Source organism: Octodon degus, unplaced genomic scaffold (genome assembly GCF_000260255.1).
Source record: "Octodon degus isolate 3935 unplaced genomic scaffold, OctDeg1.0 scaffold00074, whole genome shotgun sequence".
NCBI classification, from domain to species: Eukaryota; Metazoa; Chordata; class Mammalia; order Rodentia; family Octodontidae; genus Octodon; species Octodon degus.
This window is the reverse complement of record NW_004524650.1, coordinates 9,023,188-9,045,115: the sequence shown is the minus strand read 5'-3', so window position 1 is coordinate 9,045,115 and position 21,928 is coordinate 9,023,188. Positions and strand designations below refer to the sequence as shown.

The 21,928-nt window shown below is 35.8% G+C and overlaps 1 protein-coding gene across 2 annotated transcripts in view; it reads left to right on the top strand.

Moving 5' to 3' along the window:
* The window catches only part of Kiaa1107 (KIAA1107 ortholog), a 171,156-nt gene that overhangs the window by 25,923 nt on the left and 123,305 nt on the right, over positions 1 to 21,928 (top strand). The window contains exons 3-4 of one of the 2 annotated variants that reach the window (XM_023720336.1): positions 3,106 to 3,299; positions 9,527 to 9,644. In XM_023720336.1, coding sequence (XP_023576104.1) covers positions 3,106 to 3,299; positions 9,527 to 9,644 — 312 coding nt within the window. Of the gene's footprint in view, positions 1 to 3,105; positions 3,300 to 9,526; positions 9,645 to 21,928 lie in introns of those variants that run through there. The other variant, XM_023720337.1, reaches the window with a different exon arrangement.

Here is a 21,928-nt window from a genome sequence, read left to right as displayed (position 1 = left end):
GATATCATGTCTGCATCTTGTACAGCAATTAACCACTAGGAAGAATGTATGCAATGTGTTAATTATTGAAACTGTTCTACCAGTTTGGTTTGAAACTGTCTCATTGGTATTTGTTTATCAATAAAATTATGGGAAAAAAGAAATAACCAAAAAAAATTGTTTTAAAAAATAAAAAAAATTAAGATTTCTTGAAAAAAAAAAAGATAGCTGCAGTCAAGTTAAGTTGAATTTGAGTACATCAACTACTGAGAACATCAGATCCTAACTCATTATTACCAGTGACTGACTTTATAGCATCAATTCTAAACATCTCATTCTCTTAATTTGTGTAATTTACTTCAAAAGTCTAAGTGTAATCATTCATTATCATAGTCCATTTTTTCTTGCTTTAACATAATACCCAACGTTGGGTAATTTGTAAAGAAAAGGTTTATTTGGCTCATGATTCCAGAAGTCCAAGAGCATGATGTTAGCATTTGCTTGGCTTCTAATGATGGCCTTGTGGCAATATATTGGAAAGAGATGAGCACCGGTAAGGGAAGGAATGTTTGTGTGAGACATAAATAGGAAAGTGGGGCTGGACTTGGTTTATTATAACTTGCTGGGGACCTGGCCAAGATCTCTTAACTGCCAGTATGCACGGTGCAATAAAAGATAAGAGATGGAGACAGATTTAGTAATTTGTAAGTGGGAATAGGGGTCAGTGCCTCAGAATGGGCAAAGACAAAGACCTGACTGGCCCACTACTTACTGAGCACAAACACACATTTTCAGAGAGTGTGGTGTAATTTTCCTGGAACAGGGTCGTGATTGCTGTGGCATAGTAAAAAGAACAAAGCAAACTTGTAAGGTTGCAAGGATGAGACAAGGGCCAGTAAGGAAACTATAGTTTCCCCAGGTGAAACCTTGACTACTACTACATTGCCTTAAAGTTCCTTGTTTGCTTCAGTACATCTTATCTTGCCCTGTAAATGCCTCTGCATCACTAGCTGTGGGGCTTCAGCTGTGACTGGAGAAAGCTGAGAGTTTTTGAGTTCCAGCTTACAGGATGTCTTAGTTACTCTTCTCTCTTGTTGGGACTAATACCCGACACTCAAAATGAAGGAAGGAAAGGTTTATTTAGCTCACAGTTACTGGAGGTTTTAGTCTATACTCAGCTGAGTGCAACGCAGAGCAGCACAGAGCAAAAAGCAACTTTTCATGGTGGTGGCAAAGAGCAAGAGCGCAAGGGAGGGAGGGGTAGCAGCAGCTCAAACAGCTAGCTTCTCTTTCCACCTTACATTGTAATGCAAATTACCTGCCCCAGGGCAGGTGCAGCATCCACACCCACAGTAATCAATCACAAACTCCAGAAGCTGCCCCAAGACTGCTTGAGGCTTTGGGGGGACACCTATACACAAACCATAACACAGGACAAGGACTCAAACATGGTCTGGACTCAATTTATAAGTGGTCCCCAAGAATAAAGCTCAAATGAAAGCTCATTCATTCCCCAAGAACTGATCCACTCTATAGGGAAAGACATAAATCTGTTCATGAGGGCGGTGCCCCCATGACCTAAGGAGGCTATCCTACCTCCTGACGCTGCTGCATTGGGAATCAAATGTCACAAGTGTTTTGATGCGGACAAGCTATGTCCACTCCATCAGGACCTACAATTTACTATTTCTTAACCACATTTTAGTAGTCTCTTATGTCTTCATTTCCCTCCTTACTCAACTTAAATTTCTTTTGCATGCAGTTACCTTGTCTTGTTTTGAACTTGTTTTATTTGCATGTCAAAACCCAAAATCATGTCTGACTTTTTATGTCCATGCAGCTGAATGTGGCTAGAACAAACATGCAGCCACACTAATTGGTTTCACTTTAAATTCATGACTTTGAGCCTCAAGTAGGCACTTGGTGCTGTTAGTCCTACCAACTGGCTTCTGTTTAGTTTTTATTTATTACAGGGTCTTCTACGCAGTACACACTTGTAGTTAGCATTCTGTCTGAGTCTTCCCAGCGTTGGGACCACAGTGCCACCACATCCGGTCTTGAGACTGGCATGGCATGTGCTACCAGGGATTGAACCTGGGGCCTTGCAGTTGCCAGGCAGGTGTTTTAGAGACCCAAGCTATCTCCTCAGCTCCTTGTCCTTTATACCGTTGATATGATATACAACATTGATTTTCTTATTTCTTTCTTACCCTTAATTCCTCAGATAAATTCCAGCTGGTCATGGCATATAATTCTATATATTTTTCTGGGTTCAATTTACTATAATTTTGTTGGGGATTGTTTCCTTTGTCTTAATAAAGAGTATTGATCTGTTTGGCTTTTCTTATGAGATCTTTTCTGTATCTGTGTTCTCAATACAGCATTAGGGAATGAAGAAGTTTATGAAGGATTGGTGTTCATTTAAATTTGTCAGAACTTACCAATGAAATCCCCTAAATCTTAACATTTACTATTTGTTAGTTGACTCAGATATTCTGCTTCTTCTTGAGTTAGGTTTGCAAATCTGTGTCATTCTGGAGATTGACCTTGTCATTTTGTTCTATTTTCTTTTCTTTCAGAACTGGGGATTGAACTCAGGCACCTGTACTAGCCAAGCAAGCACTTATTCCACTGAGCCATCTCCCTAGCTTTCTTTTTTTTTTGTAACGGGAATTGAACTCGGGACCTTGCACTTGCCAAGCAAGTGCTCATGCCCCAGCTGACCTTGTCATTTTATTTGATTTTTAGACATTATAAATTATTTGCAACTTTTTTTATATTTTTTGTCTTTCTGAGACAGGGCTTCACCATGCAGGTCAGCCTGGCCTTAAACTCACAGTGATCCTCCTGTCTCAGCCTCTTTAGTGTTGGGATTACAGGTGTGCACTACCACACTTGGCTACTTTCCATATTTAAAAAAAAATTATATACTACTTGTCAAGATATACATAGTTTTCATTTGACTTCCTATAGTTCAGACTAAAAAACTTTTGAAATAATGCTTTATATATGAATTGTATATTTTACATATATAATATATATTTCACATATGAAAGCAGTATATTGGGAAAACTAGTTTTCTTTTTAAAAATCATTTAAATTAATATTTTATATTTTGTCTTTTAGGATTATATATTCATCAAACAGAAACATAAAAAGCCATGAAGAGGAAATTCTTAGTAAAATGACAATGGACAGTGGGATACAAGAGAATCTTGACGTGAATTTTCAAAAGTGTAAAAATTCATCTGATTTTGCTCTTCAGAAGCATGAAATTCCAGAGGATGGCAGTGATAAAGATGACAGTTTAATTTTCACTGGTGAAGTATTTTTGATGGATTTTTATAAAATTTTATAATCATAAAAATAATTACATTCTGATATAAAGAAAAGCATACTTTGGAAATGGAACTACTGATTTCAATAAACATAGAGAAAGGAAGTAGTAGTCAACTTCCAGCTTTTCCAAGTAATTGGAGATAGTTTTATTATAACTAAATCTATATAATTTACAATCCTGTTTTTCACTGCTTAAAACTCCACTGTACCTGTCATTTCCCTTATTCTATTCTGTATCATACATTTTAGCAGAACGTAGTTAAGTTATAACACAATGTATGTATTCCTTTAAAACTGTTATGCAGCAGTGTGACACGTGTAAAAAACTAGCAACCTAATTAAATAGTTGCTTAGTTTTGCCTACATTTTGGAATGTATACAGCATTTACCTTTGAAAAGACCTTAAATTTACTTGTAGAAGTAGGTATCAGAAGGGTTGCATCTTTGGAGTTACTGTGAATTGGTAGAAAGAGAACATTAATTAGAGAAACATTGATTGGTTCTGACAAGAAGCCTGAGGTCTTTGGATCAGAGAAAAGACCTATTATTACTCGTGAAACATCTTAGTGCCAGTTCTCAGTTGTCAAATTCCATGAGATGATGCACTGAAGCCCTGATGTTACTCTGCCTATAATGGAATTTCACCACAGATGAACTCCAAAATTAGGAAACTCTAATCCAGTGTGGAGGTACACACCTGTTATTTCAGCAGTAGGATAGCAGAGGCAAAAGAATCACTATGAGTTTGAGGCCAGCCTGAGGTACACTGAGTTCAAGGCTAGCCTGATCTATATAGTGAGACTCTGTCTCAAAAACCAAAAAACTTAGGAAACTCTGAGCTTTTGTAGGCTGCTGCCAGATCTGCTCATTAGCTTGAGGGTTTAAGAAGGTGGGTGGAGATATAAACACCAGTATTGACTTTGGGACATGCTATAGTTTGATCTAAAGTGTCCCTTAACAGTCTCATTTGTTTAGAACTTGGACTTTTGGATGGTGATTAGATCATGGTGCATTATACTCATTAATGGATTAAACCACTGATGAATTCATAGCTAAATGTGCTATTAGGAGATTGGGCCTGAGAGGAGAAAGTTCATCACCGGAAGTGTGCTGTGGTGGTTATGTCTTGCTCTGGTTCTAACTCTGTGCTTCTGGCCATCTAGAGGGGAACAGATTTCCTCTCCGTGCCTCTCAGCTATGTTCTTTCTGTGTCAGAGCCAGCCAACCATGGACTGAAACCTCTGAAAATGTGACAGAATAAACCCTCCTCCTCTGAGTTGTGGGTAACTGGTGTTTTCCTCTAGCGATACCTAGTGGACCAATACAGAGAAGTGGTTTGATGACCAGGGCCTCAGTTTGCACAATATCTTACCATGTGCTTCGGAAGCCTTTAGAGGTGGTTTGTGGGACAAGTTAGGAGAATCAGGCTCCAGAAAGCCTAAATTATGTAAGCAGTGGTGATTTCTCTCTTAGATACTCTTAAATTTTTTTTTCTTTATTTTCCTGTCATTTCTTTATTTGTTTTTTGCAGTTTTTCTTGAGAATGTTTAACCCAGATAGTCTCTAGGTTCGTAATTATGGTGGCCTCAATTTGTATTATATAGAATAATGTTAATTACAGGTCTGGCTATGACATCCACTTTGGTAAAATTATTTGTTAATCTCCCATATCCTTAATTTAAATTTCAGATTCCTTTCTGTGGCATAAGGAGACTTCATGAATTTGCTCCTACCTGACCTTCACTGCATCCTCTCTATGACTCTGCCTCATATCCCTGCAGCTTTAGACCTAGTGAATTAACTGATTTTCCCTCAAAGAATTGCGTTTTGTTACTTCTATGTCTTTATCTTTGTGGTATTCCTGAAATGTCATTATAGTCATTTATCACATCTTTTTTTTTACTCCCCATCAGGTTTTACTATGTAGTTTGGACTGCTCTTCAATTCACTACATAGCCCGTTACATTCATAGTAATCCTCCTGCCTCATTCTCTTGAGTGTTGGGATTACAGGCTTGAGCCACCATTCCCAGCTTTATTATATCTTTTAATTGTCTACTTTGTGGTAGGTTTAGGATATGAGCGAACAAATTACTGTACTTGTTTTGCAGTCTAGTTGGAGATACAGTAGGTGGGTCATATACAAAGTGTTAAGAGGACACAAATAGGGCACATGCAACCTGGACTTGGGCTTTTAGAGAAAGCTCAACATAGAGGAGATAACTACTTAGTTGAATCCTAAAAGAAAACCAGGAGTGGGCTGGTGAGATGGCTCAGTGGTGTAAAGCACCTACTTGGAACAAGCTTGGGAAAGCACAGGGACCGCGGTTCGATCCCCCAGCACCACATGCCAGCCCGCCCCGCCCCCTGGTGGGCTGAGCTGGCCACACACACACACACACACACACACACACACACACACACACAAAATAAATAAATAAATAAATGTTTAAAAAAAAAAAAGAAAACCAGGAGTTATCCTAGCAGAAATAGTTTAAGGGGGGGAGTATTCCAGGCAAGGTAAACATGACTGTATGCTTAGAAACAGATGAAGTCAGACATATAACCCACTTGGAAAACTAGAAATGGTTTGTTTAGGAGTAGGGTGAAGTCAGGACAGGAGTGGTCACAGTAACAGAGTAAGCCTGGAGATACAAGCTGAAGCTCTATCATGAAAAGCCTTATTGGAAGGATGACCTTTTTTTTTTTTTTTCAAGTTGGGCCACTGTTTTTTTACTTTTCTGTAGTACTAGGGATTGAAGCCAGGTATTCAGGAGTATACTAGGAAAATGCTCTACCATACAGCCACATCCCTAGACCTTTTAAAATTTTATTTTGAAACACATTCTCAGCAAGTTACCCAAGCCAGACTCAAACTTGTGTTCCTTTTAGCTCAGTCTCCCAAGTAACTGAGATTATAGGTATATACCACCATGCCTAGCTCATACTATTAAGAAAATGAAAGCATTGCTGTTAACATAGTCTCACAGAGGAGTGGATGTTCCAGGACATCCCTACTCCCCAGGAAATGAATATTCTGATGCTCAACTCTTTTATATAAAATATTTGCTTGTAACCTATTGCATTCTCCTATATACTTTAAAGTGTCTCTAGGTTGCATATATCTTAACACAGTGTAAATGCCATATAAAGTACAGTTGTTTGACTGCACTGTTTAGAGAGTAATGGTCAAAAAGTCTATCAATGTTAAGTCCACATGCTAGGTGTATAGTTTTTCATCAGTGGGACACAAGGCCCAGCACCCACAACTAAGAAGCAGTTTAATTGGGTTCATAGTTGCAGGGATATTATGGCTCATGGCAGGAAATAGCTGGTGGTAGAACACAGATGCTTAGTTTGTGGCAGCAAGGAAGCAAAGAATGAGAACACCATCAGAGAGAGAGAGTTAAAGGGCCAAGTATAGTAGTCAAGGTCACACCTCCATGACTCACCTGAATATGCCCAGAAGTGTTCTTTCTTTATATAATAACACCACCATGTCAGGCCCATTTCTATAAAAATAAACAGCGGATTGAGAAAGAGAGCTATGAGGAACAGCAAAAGAGTTGTAATTCTATTTATTTAGTCTTCTGGGGGGACTTTTGAGACAAGATCTCATTATGTAGTTCAGCCTAGCCTTGAATTCACTGTGTGGCCCAGGCTAGCCTAGAACTCACAGCAATCTTGTCTCAGCTTCCCAGGTGCTCCACCACACTCAGCTAGAGTTGTAATTTTAGAGTGGTTAGCTTCAGCCTCTGAAAAGGTGATAGTTAAGTGATAATTTAAGAGGTGAGAAAATTAGCCATTTGGACGCCTTAGAGAAAAATATTCTAGGCAGAAGGAGTGTTAGTGTAAAGATTCTAAGATGGGAATGTACCTGTCATATTGGAAGAATAAGAAATATAGAAATGGGCCTAACAAGGTGGTGCACACCTGTAATCTCAGCACTCAGGAGGCCAAGTCAGGAGGATTGCTGTGAGTTCAAGGCCAGCTAAGGCTATATAGTGTGTTCAGGGCTGTCCTGAACACACAAGACTTTGAAATAAATAAAAAAATAATAAATGAATGAATAAATAAATGTAGAAATGAGCAGAGTAGTACACATTGAAGTTAGAGAGGAGCCAGATGTTGTAGGATCTTGTATGAGGCTAAAGATTGTCGTTTTTAAAGAAATGGGGTGAGCCTTAGGATGATTTTGAGCTGGGATGTATAGTGTTCTGAATTACATTTTTAAAAGATACCTTAGGGCTGGCCAAATAGCTCAGCGGATTGGGGCCAGGGTTCGATCCCCAGTCTGTCATGCCGGCCCCACCCCCGGGGCACACTGAGACAACAGTTGAGACTGGGCATGGTGGCACGCGCCTGTAGTCCCAGCACTGTAAACAGGTAGATCACTAGGAGTCTGAACTAATAGTGAGACCCTGAACACCCGGTAAACCGTTCCCTAAAAATACAAAAAAGAAAAGAAAAGAAAAGATACCTCTAGATGTTGTGAGGAGGTTATTGCAGAAATCTGGTTGAGATGCTAGTGACTTGAACCAGGGCATGAAAGTGAGGTTTTGAGTAATGCTTAGATTTTAGTGGTAGAGCCAGCCTGGTATTGTAGTTAATATTCCAGGTTAATAGATTTGGTTAGTGGAAATCTATCAGCACTGACTAATTTTTGCAAATGTACTAACCAAAGTTTCTGGGCTGACAAAGTATGATACATATATGTGTTAAAAGGAAATCTTTAGACAAAGTTAGCTTACCTGAATTTATTTGAACAAGGAATAGTTCATATGAAGTAGGCAGCATTCAGTATCAGAAAAAGGTTCATAAGGCTCTACTTTACCAACTGAATAGGGGCTACTTATAGGCAAAATGGAAGTAAAATACAGACATAACTTCATTTGTTATAAGTAGACCTTTCCCTTTTTTGTACCTGGTCTGATCAGATAGCTACCTGTGATTGTGTAAAGTTTGGCTGTATGTGATTGTTTGAGACCTTGTTTGGTTTTGTTTACTTACTAAGTTAGGCTGCAGTTCATTGTGTGGGCACTCGAAGGGTGGAGATAGTTTCAGCTCAGCTTTAGCAGTGTAAGCGAGGCATGGTGGTGTACACCTGTAATCCTGTAATCCTGCTTAGGAAGCTGAGGCAGGAAGATCGCTGTGAGTTTGAGGCCACCCTGGGGTATGTAATGAGTTCAAGGGCAACCTGAGCTACATAGGAAGATCTTACCTAAAAATAAATAAATAAATAAATAAAAGTTCTATTTTATTATGGCATAATTACAATGATAATATACTACTCTACAAAATACAGTGAATCCATGCTATATCTATGAACTGTGATATACAGTGTAGTATTTTTCCTTTTTATGTATATGTATCTTTTTACTTTCCACTGCCAAAATAGTGAGGAACAAATAGTTTTAAAAAATACCTATTTTTTAATATCTCTTCATGCTGTATGCAGTACTAATATCATAGTCCTCTAAGAAGCCCATTTATTTCAGTTGAGTTTTTATCAGTTTACACATTCATTTTAGCCAAATGTTCATGAAGTAGGGTACATTCACTGGCTTTCCTTCCTTATAATGAAATACTTGAGATACTTCATGTATAAAGAGGAAAGGCTTGTTTTGGCTCATAGTTTTAGAGGTTTGCCATCCACGATCAGGCAGAACTGTTACTTTCTAACTCATGAGGACACAGCTAGTGAAACAAATTGCTCACTTTAATGATCTGGAGGCCAGAAAAGAAGCCAGGGTGCCACTATTTCCTTCAAGGGCATGCTCCCAGGAGATCTTCCACTTGGCTGTATCTCCTAAAGGTCTGCAGCACCTCCACAATCACCCCCCTTAGGACCAAGCCTGTAACACAGGCACCTTTGGGGGACAGTCAACATCTGAAGTATAGTATAGGGCATGGGAAGGAATTAAGTAATACAAGAGTATTAAAATTGGAAAACTTTCTAATTAGATATTCATGAAATAAATTTATTTTTGGTATATAATGTTCTGATATGTTTAAATGTGTATTTATATTTAAAGGCCAGTAATACAGAAAAAGTGAATGAATTACAGTTTTAAAAATTTTGAACTTTCCACTTAAATATTTCAGCTAATTGAGATAATTATGTAGAAAACCCTCCTTTTAATATTAGAAAACAAAATTTGGTGATGTTTATAGTATTACATTCTTAGTCTTATTTTTCTCTTTTAAAGATAATTGTGGCTTGGAACCTGCCTCTGAATTAGGAGAAGATTTATTGAAGCTTTATGTGAAGCGTTGTTGTGCAGATATTGATATTTATGTTGATGGAAAGAGTTTTAAAGTTCACAGGTAAATAGATTTGTGATTGATTTTGTGTCTTTAAAGTTGTGATATTAAAGTGTAGAATAGTGCTTTATCTTTTTAAATACAGTGGTTTTTAGCTGTGATTCATGCAAGTCACAGGGGCTGCACAGTGACTCCTCAAGGAGCCTGCGGCTGGGGGAGAGGCTGGCCATCAGATAGGGTTTTCTGCCTGCAGGCTTCTACACATACACATGGACAGAACAGATTTTTCTCATCTATTCTTTGCATTAGGCATAAACCTAAGATTTCATTAGAAGAAAATACGTTGTTGCCTATAATTGGTTTGAAAGCCACTGTTATGGAAAATGTATTCTTAAATTTTACGGGGATTATAGTATTGAAGATGCTTATTTCCACATGAAGGCATGTATTTTCTCTGGGTACGTTTGGTTGCAACTTCTGTGATTCAAAATAAAGGATATTCATGAATAGCATTGATTAGGGCGCTTCATATTTCAATGGACTTAAAAAACATTGTTTTGCTTAAGAATTGATTTGCTTCCACATTTCAGGCTTTTAGAATTCAAATTAAAAGTCTATTTGTTTTGGTCAAGCCCTTTTGATTGCAGGTAACTAACATCTGCTTAAATGAAGAAAAATTTGTAATAAATACTTAGATTATCTGTTAGAATTCAAATAAATGAGGTCTAGCTGGACCTTAATATAGACTAGAATCAGAAATCAGGAATCCAACTGGTTATTCCCTTCATATTTTAAATATGAATGTCATTAAGAAGTTATCCTAGTGTTCCTGAAGAAGAAAAAACAAACTATTTTTACAGTGTCAAGAAGGAAGTTTCAAAGTTTAGAGGTCCATATACCTTATTGAAATTAGCAGTTGATTGATTTAGATTGTAAGAACCTACCGACAACAGTATGTTGCCAAATTCTAGGACTGCCATTTTGAACCAGATTATTTACTCTTTGTAATTTGACATTTCCTCTCTAGGAACATTTATTATGTAAATACATGTACATATATACATATTTTTCCTAATTCCTAATTTTTGTTATAGTTAATAAAATACAAAAGGTCGTACAGATTGATCAGTGTTTTCCATATCAAGGTATACTTTCCTGAATCATAGATGTGTGTGTGTGTGTGTGTGTGTGTGTGTGTGTGTGTGTGTGTTTCTTTTTGTCAACACAGTTTTATTTTTAAAACAATTTTATTTGTGTCTAGTTTTTCTTAAGAGCATATAAGCATCATACCAAGGTTCTACTCAGAGAGCCCTAAAACTATTGCTGTCATACAAGGATGGCAGACTCAGTGACCATTTGCAGCTTGTCTTTAGTATTTGTGTTTGACCTCTCCCTGTGTGCTGCCTGGGAGTGGTTGGGTAGAACTGTGTTTTAGGAGCTGCATCTAGAATATTAGGTTGGTATTCCACAGCTGCTCTTTCTCACGTTTCTGATTTGTTTTGCTTACTGATCTATAAACAAGAAATTCATATTAACTAGGAAGGCACATCCCTGAGAATATCTTTCAAGTTCTGACATGTTTTCCTACTTTGTTGCCTTTATATGAGTTATACTAAATTCTAAATTACAAAGTGCTATCCTAGTTTAAGCGTAGCCTCTGTTTAGTGAGTACTAATTTTGCAAACAAATGTTGTGTCCGTATTGAGAAAATACATATTTATGTAAAGTCTAACATCAGAACTTTTAAATTATTTCTTCTTTTGCCTATAATATTGATAAAATCAGTGCTGACAGTTCTTTGAAGTAGTGTAGCTAAAAAATTCATTTATAGCATAACTACTTTAATTTTAAAAAATATTTGTATTCATTTGTTGAAAAATCAGTACAAGTACTTATTATAGAGGACCAGAATTTATGATCTGAGTTATAGAGTACTCAGAACATTTAGAATGGTTTAGTTTGCTAGTTTAATATGTTCAGATTGGTGTGATAATATAATTTCTTACTCCATTGGGTTAATTTTTCTCTCAAGTTCAAGTTACTTCCTTAAGCATATCCAAGTTTTCCAAGATTGTCTCTCCAGGTACACTGTCTGTTGTTTACCCTGATCTTGCCTTCATTGCTCAGAGTGCTTTATGCACTAAGACAGTCAGATGCCAATGGTTTGTGGTGGCACAACAAAGTAAAGCAGAATGGTTAAAATATGGGCTGGGGAGCCGGACTGCCTGGGTTTTAATTCAGCTTCAGTCTCATTGGCTGTATGAACTTTGGCAAAACCATTCAGCTATTTATTCCGGGTTTCATAAGCATCCTCATCAAAGAGAGGGATCCTCAAACCACCTGTCTCATAGGATGATTATGAGGTTTACTTAAAAACTTTGCTTGGTGTATAATGAATAGTATGTATGTTTGCTCTTCTTGTTCTTATTATTATCATCATCATGCAAGTGATAATCCTTTGACACAAGTCTTTGTATAGACTGTGGCAGCAGCCTCAAGCCCATTGCTTCTATGGAGCAAGCAAAGAAACATGCTTTGAATCACTTGCATTTTCCCCTAATCCAAGAAAGGATGGGATAGCAATAGGCTTCCAAAGGTTTCATCTGCTATACTTTACTGCATAGTCCTTTCCTTCTCTAAAGTTTTAACTTCTTCTCCTCCTCCTCTTCTTCTTCCTCCTCCTCCTCCTGCTCCTCCTCCTGTTCCTCCTGCTCCTGCTTTTTTTTTTTTTTTGGCAGAGAAGTGGGTGTTACTGGAGATCAAACTCAGGACCTTGCACTTGCCAGGCAGGTGCTTATGCCATTATCTCCCTGGCTATGTTTTAACTTCTGTACCTCTTTCCCATCTTTGTCATTATTTGTCTCCAACACATGCTCACAGCAGAAATGAGAGCTCTTTATTTAGAAGATGGGAGCTTACAATAACAGGATGATCTATTAGTCTTCTGAATCCATTTGTTATATTATTACATTTCTGAATATTGCTTTCTGGGATACTGCAGTATGTTCCCCTTTGTTGTGGACTTCTGTAACATTACCTTCTTGCCTTGAATTCCTCTTGGTTGTGGGATGAATATCATTTGGACATTGTACATTTCTCTTGGCTTATATTTCCCTCTGTCACTGTAGTTTACCCATAAATGTATACCTGACTTGCTCTATTGCTGACCTTCTATTTTATAATATGATTTATTATTTTCATGCTGAATGACACACGTTGAATGTTATACTCTTAAAATTATTTGCTGCATTTTTGTATTCCATAATTAAGATTCTCTCATGCTGCCTCGTTAAAAAACCAGAACACTGATTCCAAATGTTAGCTCTCTGACTCTCAAGAGCTAGTATTCCTTTCAGTGCAAAATTCTACACCATTAGTTAATCATTGATTGGGCTAAGGTGTTTTTGGATCTCCCTTTACAATGTTAGTTTTTCTGAATATTTAATAAGCACCATGTCAGAAGATCAGTATTATATTTAAGGCCATATCAGTATCTGTATGTTTTGGATACATTAGGTGAAAGTTTTTTCAGAAGTAGTAAAGCTTAGTGATTGCTGCTCTTTCTGAATTTGTATTCTGATTTTACTGCTTATTAATTGTTGAGAAATTACGTTTCAATTCTTTATTTCTAAAAGAAATAATAATAGCAATAATGGTATAAGATAGCTGTGAAGATTGAGTCAGATAATGCATATAAAAGCATGCAGCATGTGTAAATGTACCTGTCACATGTTTTTGAAAGTGTTAGTTGCTAAAAATATGTACTGTGTATCCATAAGAAAAATCACAATATTACCTATTCTAACTTGTCTTACAATAGAAGGCAGCAGACTATGGCCCAGATCTGGTAAGGGTCCATTTTGCAATAGGGACCTGCAAAGCCTAAACTTTTTATCATCTGATTATTTAAAGAAAATTTTCCAGTTGTCTTCATAGAATTGGTATGATATATAAATGAAATAATTACAATAAAATTCCAAGTTTTCATACTATAGTGAGTTACTAATGTCTTAATTTATTAATGATGAATTGTCAACCCTCTCCATCGAGAGGTTTAAAGTAATGATAAATTAGGTGTAGGAACACTAGAAGAGAAAGAGGTAAAATTCTGTGGTACCACTAACGTTGGTTGAAATGGGGAACTAGAAGTATAGGTTATTGGGTATCTAAAAGAAAATAAGCTACTATAGTTAGAATCTTCCTGAATATAACTGAACATGCTTCCCAGGTGCCCTGGAGAATGTATGGGTGTATTAGCCAGACTTTCTTTTATTTTTAATTTATTTTTATTATTATTATTTTTTACAATTTTCATGGAATATTTTTATTTTTGTAGGTTATATTGCATTTTATTTCTTTTTTTGACATCAGTTATTTTAAAGAAAAAAAATAAAAACAATGGTACAAAATCTCAAAATAAGATTTTAGGAGAGTAACAATGGTTAGTACATTGTGTATTGTTACTGCCAAAGTAGTTTCTCATATTACAAGATATAGGCAAGAAATAGTAAATAAACAACATAGGTATAAACCTCTGTTTTTTTTTAAGTCAACAGAAAATGGAAATATACTTTTTAAAGTTTCTAATACTAGGAGAAGATATCATACAATGTCTTTTAAATAAATTGTAAGTCAAAGATACAGTATAAATCTTAGAGCAAAAATTAAGATTAAGCAATGTTCAGAAAATTAAATGTTTCAAAACAATTGAACTAAGAAAAAGTTTTCATGATAGCAAAGAAGTACTAAGAGTAAAACATAAGATAAATACTGGAATGTCAAGTAAATGACCAGCAATCCTAACAGTTTGAGGATAGGATATCGCACAAAGTTCTAGTGTGTTGTGGACATGCATAATGACCGTGAAAGTTACTGGTTAGCCAGACTTTCAAGACCAGAAGATTGTCTCAGTGTAACTACTCATTTCTGTTTCCATTTCGAGTTTTTGTCTCTCAGCAATCACTTAGACAGTTCCCAACCTGTTTAGGACATTTGAATTTATTATTTTGGGGCCGGCCAAATAGCTCAGTGGAATAAAGTACCTGCAAGCAGGCACGAGAGCCGGGGTTCGATCCCTGGGCCTACCATGCTGGCCCTGCCCCTGGGGTGCACTGAGATGGCATTTGAGACTGGGTGGGGTGGCGCATGCCTATAATCCCAGCACTTGGGAGGCTATGAACAGTCTGATCTATAGTGAGGCCCTGAACACCCTATAGGCCTGACCCCCCCCAAAAAAAAAGAATTACTTTGATTATACAAGCTAATGACTAATAAATATTACAACAAAGTGTAAAAAAAGTTATTGTTCCAGTGAAATCTAAGTGAATGCTTTGGAAAGATTTAATAGAGGGGAGTATTTAAAATACTGATGCTGAGTTTGGTATAAACAGTATACAAATATGAGGGGAGTTATGGACGGATGTAGCTTGGTGGTAAATCACTTGCATAACATACACAACACTGCATTCAGTCCCCAGGACCATTAAAAAAATGTTTGTGGAAATTACAAAAATTTAGAATGATTTTTTGCAATGTATTAATTATTATTATTATTATTTTATGTTTTAATAGATTGCAAATTGAAAATAAATCTACAAACATAAATGAATATAACAATAGAAATTGTCCAAAATAAAAATGAAGAAAGAATTTACAGATCAGTCATAATAGTTCACTCTGTCAAAACCAAGAAACTTATATTCATGTAATTAGAATTCTCAAAGTAGAAAGGAGTAGACAATAAATATTTAAAGATTTAAAATTTCTGAATTTAGTTCAACATAACACCGCATTTCCAAGAAAAATGAACCTTTTGCACAAGAAATTTAAATAAAATCATACCAAGATACTAAAAAATGAAATTGTCCAAAACTTATTGTAAAGAAAAAAAATCATTAAAGCATATACATAAAAAATATTAGCTTTGGAAGAACAAAATTAAATAGCATCTTATTCCACATTAGAAAGAAAAAAAAGGACCAAATGTGTAAGAAACTAGGTGAATTAAAGGACTGAAAGAAAAGATCTGTCCTTTTTGAATTTTATGCTTAGCAAACATACCTTTGAAAACTAAAAGTAAGATTTTCTAGTTATACAGACTTGAAATATTTTAATACCTCCAAAAGTAGCATATAGGAAATAACGAAGAACATAATTCAAAAGGCAAGAGAAGTTGCAGTATGGTCCTGGATGAACAATAAAGAGCTCTCAATGTGATAGCTATGCAGGACTATATAAAAAATATATTAGATGAACCCTTATTTAAAGGTCATTGCAGATTTCTATGAAACAGTACCAGTCTTATATTGGGTTCTACATGTATTTATATATACATGTGTTTATGTGTATAAAAGACAGGGAAGAAGTAATATAAAGTCAACAGAAAATAGAAATATACTTTTTAAAGTTTCTAATACTAAGAAAAGATATCATGCAATGTCTTTTAAATAAATTGTAAGTCAAAGATACAGTATAAATCTTAGAACAAAAATTAAGATTAAGCAGTATTCAGAAAATTAAATACTAATTAATTAAAAATTAAATGTTTCAAAACAATTGAACTAAGAAAAAGTTTTCATGATAGCAAAGAAGTACTAAGAGTAAAACATAAGATAAATACTGGAATGGCAAATAAATGACCAGCACTTCTAACAGTTTGAGGATAGGATATCGCACAAAGTTCTAGTGCGTTGTGGACATGCATAATGACCATGACACTTACTAGTGGCCAGGTGTCACTTGTGGGACTGAGCTACAGCTATTTCTTTGAAATCCACCCTGTAGACTCAGATGGAATCATGACCCATAGGGTGGAAGACAAGTCCATTTGTAGAGTGTGCTGATGGAAATATTTTGCTGCAGAACACAAAAGAATAACTGAAAGGCTACTATTGTATACCTCTTATTCTCCTGTGTTTAATTGTTTGCCCTATTTGGTGGGTTCTTTCCATTCTCATTCATGGGGCTTGATCAATTTACTTCCTCTCTAGAACATCATTTAGTAGTCTGTGTAGGCTTGGCTTTGTCATCATGAAATTCTTTAGTTGTTCTTTGTCATGGAAGTATTTCACTTCTCCATTATACTTAAAAGAGAGTTTTGCAGGGTATATCAGTCTGGGTTGGAATTTGTTTTCTTGCAAGACTTGAAGTGCTTTGCTCCATGCTCTTCTTAACTTGATGGTTTGTGAAGAGAAGTCTGCAGTTATTCTGATGGGTTTTCCTTTAAATGTGTTTTGTTTCTTTAGCAGCTTTTAGTATACTGTTCCTATGCTGAATTTCTGGGACCTTGATTATTGTATGTCTGGGTGGGGTTTTAATTGGGTAGATGTTATTTGGAATTCTATATGCTTCGGTTACAGGAATGTCAGATTGTTGCCCCATATTTGGGAAGTTTTCTGCCCATATTCTTTTTATATCATTTGTATTGACTCCTTCCTTCTCATTGATGCCTATTAGTCTCACATTGTTCATCTTGCATCGTCTTGCAGGTATTGAATTATTTTTTTCCTGCATCCTAGTTGTTTTTAAGAGATCTTTTCTTTTTCACTAGCTGCAATGGTGTCTTTAAGGTCAGAAAGTCGATTTTCACTTTCACTCGAATGGTTTTGTCAGCTTGTGGTTGAGGTTTTAATTTCCTGTATAGCACTTTGAATCTGTTTTTTAGAATGATTTTGAACTCAGCTTACTTCACAAAAGATTTTTTTTCTTTCTTCACTTTAGGGAAATTTACACTAGAAATCTTTTTTAAAAAATATATTTTCTATTTTTTAAATCATTTATTTATTTATTTGGTGCAGGGTCTCACTGTGCAGCTTGGACTCATAGTGATCCTCCTGGCTCTGCCTCCCCAGTACTGGGATTACAGGCTTCTGCAACTATGCCAGGTTTTGGTGTTCCAGGTCTGGTGCAGCATGTGATACTGGGGACCAAACCCAGATCCTTGCACTTGCCAGGCAGGCACTTAGACTGCCGAGCTATCTCCTCATTCCTGCACCCTAGAAATCTTAGTGTATAAATGTATAGTTTTTTGTTTTGTTTTGTTTTTAAGAAAGATGAGGTATCAATCAGTGAACTCTCATTTAAGGAAAAAGATTAGCCTTATGGTGACAGATTTGTGAATAAATGTATATTTAGTTTTTAAAGGTAGGGTAAAATGATTGTTATACATCTAAACTTTTTTTAAGTTCCTAATTTTTAAAATAATCAAAGTGGCTATCCGTCTTTATTGTGGTATCCTTTGTACTGTACTATTTAACTTAGGAAAGGCTAGACTTATTAAAGTGGTAATTCTCAAGAGAAAGTTAGGTTTTCTTTTATAATGTTCTCTGAAATATTAGCTAGTAAGTGTAATGAAAATGGTGAAAGTTCCGAAAAGATTGAATTGGCTGCTCTGAGTTTAATCCTTATAGAGCGTGGAACTGGAGGGAAGGTGGTATATTTGTCACTATAAGGCCAGTCTTTTTTAAATGTGGGTTCACTGATCAGATTCTCATTTTTCTTATAAAAACTACATTTCTACAGTATGAATGTTATATATATATATATATTTTTTTTTCATTCCACCTACTCTTTCCTTAGAACAAGAATACTTAAAAACCACTCCAGTAAAAATTCCTCTATAGCTTTTCTGAGTAATTCAGGCCATTACTCTGCCTGAAATAGTGTATCTAGTTCAGCTAACATTAGGAAGAATTGAATAGCAGTGTACTAAAGCAGCAGCAACAGAGAAATTAGGGCATCTTGATAGAGCCAGAAGCAGCATTGTCAGTTGAAATTAAATTTAATCAAAAGGGAAAAAGTAATTCTCTGGCATGCTGGAAAATAAAGAAGTTTTTAATACACAATGCCATCTATGGCATTTCTTAACCTAAGGCACATATCCTAATTAAAAAGAATTTTTTTAAGTTCCTATTTTAAGATCAGGATAATCAGTTATACCTCAGATGCTTTCAATCTTACTCAGATGGAAATGACTAACATGCTGTGTTAGCTTAAGTTTCCTAAGGAGCAGACACAAAGATAGGATTAGATTTGCAAGAAGTGTACAGTGGCAAGTGCATATGAGAGAACATGGAGGGAAGCTGGAGGAGACCAAGGAAAGCTGAAGTTGCAGTGCTAATTTGACCCTGTATAAAGGAGAAAGGGAGTAAGTTACAGTGAGGAAACACATTTTAGACTGCAATACAATTCCAGGGAAGGTCTGGCAAGGTTGGTGGAAAATTCCTAAGCCAAAGTCTTCAGGTAAATACTTACTTGTAGCGATAGATTTGTCTTCATTATGCCTGGTAGGTTCAGTGCTTGAGAACGTGGCTTTGGAACCAATGTGGTTTAGATTTCAAGGTGCTACACCTAAGGTGATAGGTTAGCTTTGCACTTAAAAATTAGAAGGCTGAATTCTCTTGACCACCAAGTGTGGTGTATGTATTTCTATATCTTTACCACTAGGCATGCTCAGATAAAGTATGTAAATGAGGGGCAGGAGAGATAGCTCAGTGGAATAAGTGCTTGCCTGGCACACATAAGCTCCTGAGTTCTAATCCTTGGTACCACCCAAAACAAAAAAAAGCCATACGGAATAGTATGTAAATGAAAAGATAGCGTGGTGGTGTACTCCTATATTCCTAGCACAATTGGATCACAAGTTCAGCCCCACCTGGGTGACTTAACAGCTTACATGCCTTGAACTGTATACTGCTGAGACTGAGCTTTTAAAGCTAATAAGAATAAAGTATACAGCATAAAATGGAAAATAAATATATGTATATATGTATGTATTTAAATTCAACATAATTAAGATATTAGAAAAGACTGCTTTGGAAAATTTTGGCAGAATATCCATTAAACTGTTAACATTGGTTATTTCTGTAGAGTAGAACTAAAGTAAACAAAGAAGCAAGGAAGAACTTAAAATTTTTTTACTTTATACAATTCCATATTGGTGTGTTACTGTAAACATTTTAGAATTAATATTTTTAAATTTTAGTGTTCTGTCCATTAGGAAAGAATTACAGATTGCTTAATATTTTAAAAGTTTGCTCATTTGGACTCAATCAGACTCAAGGAAACTATATTTGACCCCTTTTAAAGACAAATAAAAATTAAATAGCAAATTTAGTACATTAAATATTCACTTGTCTGATTCTGTTTTTTTCTCTTCCATTGACTTACTTTAGGTTAAATTTCTACTTACTTTTACATTTCTTTTTTTCTTTTTTCTTTTTTTTTTTTTTTTTTGTGGTACCAGGGATCAAACTCAGGACCTTGTGCTTGCCAGGCAAGCACTTACTCCACTGAGCTATTTCCCCAGCCCTACTTCTTCATTTCTTAAGACAGAATTTTATTTATTTATTTATTTATTTATATTTTTACTTATGGCACCAGGAATTGAACTCAGGGCCTTACACTTGCCAGGCAAGCGCTTATTCTACTGAGCTATCTCCCTGGCCCAAGACAGAATTTTAGATCATTGATATGACCTAAGAAAAAAGGAAAACTTTTTTAAAAATACACATTTAAAAGCTAGATTTTCCCTACATGGACTGTTAACTATGTCTCATAAAATAGATGTATTTTCATTCTTAGGCAAATAAAAGTATTTTTAAATTTTTCTTTTAATTTCCTATTTACCAGTGATTGTATAGAAGGGTACTTAGCTTTCAGCCAATGGGGAATTTTCCAGATATTTCTCTATTATTGATTTTTAGTTTTCAGTTGCCTTAAATTTATTCAGTCTTGCCCAGAATTTGGCTTAGTGAATGTTCCAAGATGTCTGAGAAGAGCTTGTATTATGCTACATGGGGGTGGAGTGTTCTATAACTGTGAAATTGGTTGACAGTGCTGTTCAAATCTTACATATCCTTAGCTAATTTTTTTAACCCATTAACTGAAAGGAGTGCCAAAATCTCTTAGTCATGAATTTTCCCCCCCTTCAGTTCTCACCAGGTTTTGCTCCACGATATTTTGAAGTTCTGTTTTGTACGTACACATTTGGGATGATCATTTCCAATGAATTGAGACCTTTTTCTTTATGAAATACGTCTTTATTCAAGGTAGTATCCCTGGTGGCAAAGTCTACTTGGATATTAATGTAGTGATTCCAGCTTTCTTACTTACATGGCATATCTCTTCATACTCTTTTACTGTACTTTTTAAAAATTTTTATTTGTTATAGAGTCTCACAACGTAATTCAAACTCATAGTGATCCTTCTGTCTCAGCCTTCTCAGTGCTGCGATTACAGGCGTGCACCGACGTGCCTGGTTCCAGGGCCAGCACAGCATGCAGTACCAGGGATCAAACTTGGGTCCTTGTACTTGCCAGGCAGGTGCTTAGACTACTGAGCTGTTTCCCCAGCCCCTATACTCTTTTACTATTAACTTTTTCTATACCTTTATATTAAAATGGGTTTGAAATTAATTTCTGCTAGTGATGTAGTTCAGTGGTGGCCTAGCTAGCGTATGTAACACCTTAGGTTCAATCTCCAGCACTACAAAAAGAAAATGTTAAATAGTTATATCTTGCTTTTTAAAATTCATTCTTATAACTTTGTTTTTAACTGGTGTATTTAATAACTACATTTACAGTAATGCAGTTATTAACGTGTTTGGGTTTTAGTGTATCATGTGTTCTCATTTTTTCATTATTTTATCTCCTCTTTGCTTGCCTGCCTATCTCCCTCCCCACTTATCTTGTGATAACAAAATCTTGTGCTGAGTTGACCAGGCTGATCTTCAGTTTGTGGTCTTCCTGCTTCAGCCTCCCAAGTAGTTGGGATTACAGGTGTACAACACCACACTTCACTCTTGGGTTTCTTTGGTATTGAGATTTAAAACGTTTTTGGTAAATTTCAGATTATTTCCTAGTGTGTGTGCTTCTAGTTGCTCCTGGACTATGTATTATTATCACCATCTAGCTTCAATTAGTGGTTACACATCTTCATATATAATGTTAGAATTCTCTCTTCCAATATCAGTATCATTTGTTGGCGTACATTTCCCTTTGGTTTCTTATAAATCTCATATAGCAGTTGGTTTTTTTTTTTTGTTTTTTTTTTTTAGATAATTAGTTTTAAAGCACTTTATTTTGTTCTTTTTGTTTTTTTGAGACAGTGTCTCAAGTTTGCAGTTCAGGCTGGCCTTGAATTTGTGGCCGTCTTCCTTCCTCTTCCCAAGTGTGAGGATTACAGCGTGTGCCACCATGCCCAGCTTTATAAAATAATTTAATAATGAAGAAAGTAGCTTTTCCTATTTCCCTAAATGTTACTATTTCTTGTACTTTGCAATTCTTTGTGGAGACCTAGGTTTTCCATGTGTTGTAACTGTTCTCCAGCCTAAAGAACTTTCTTTTTTT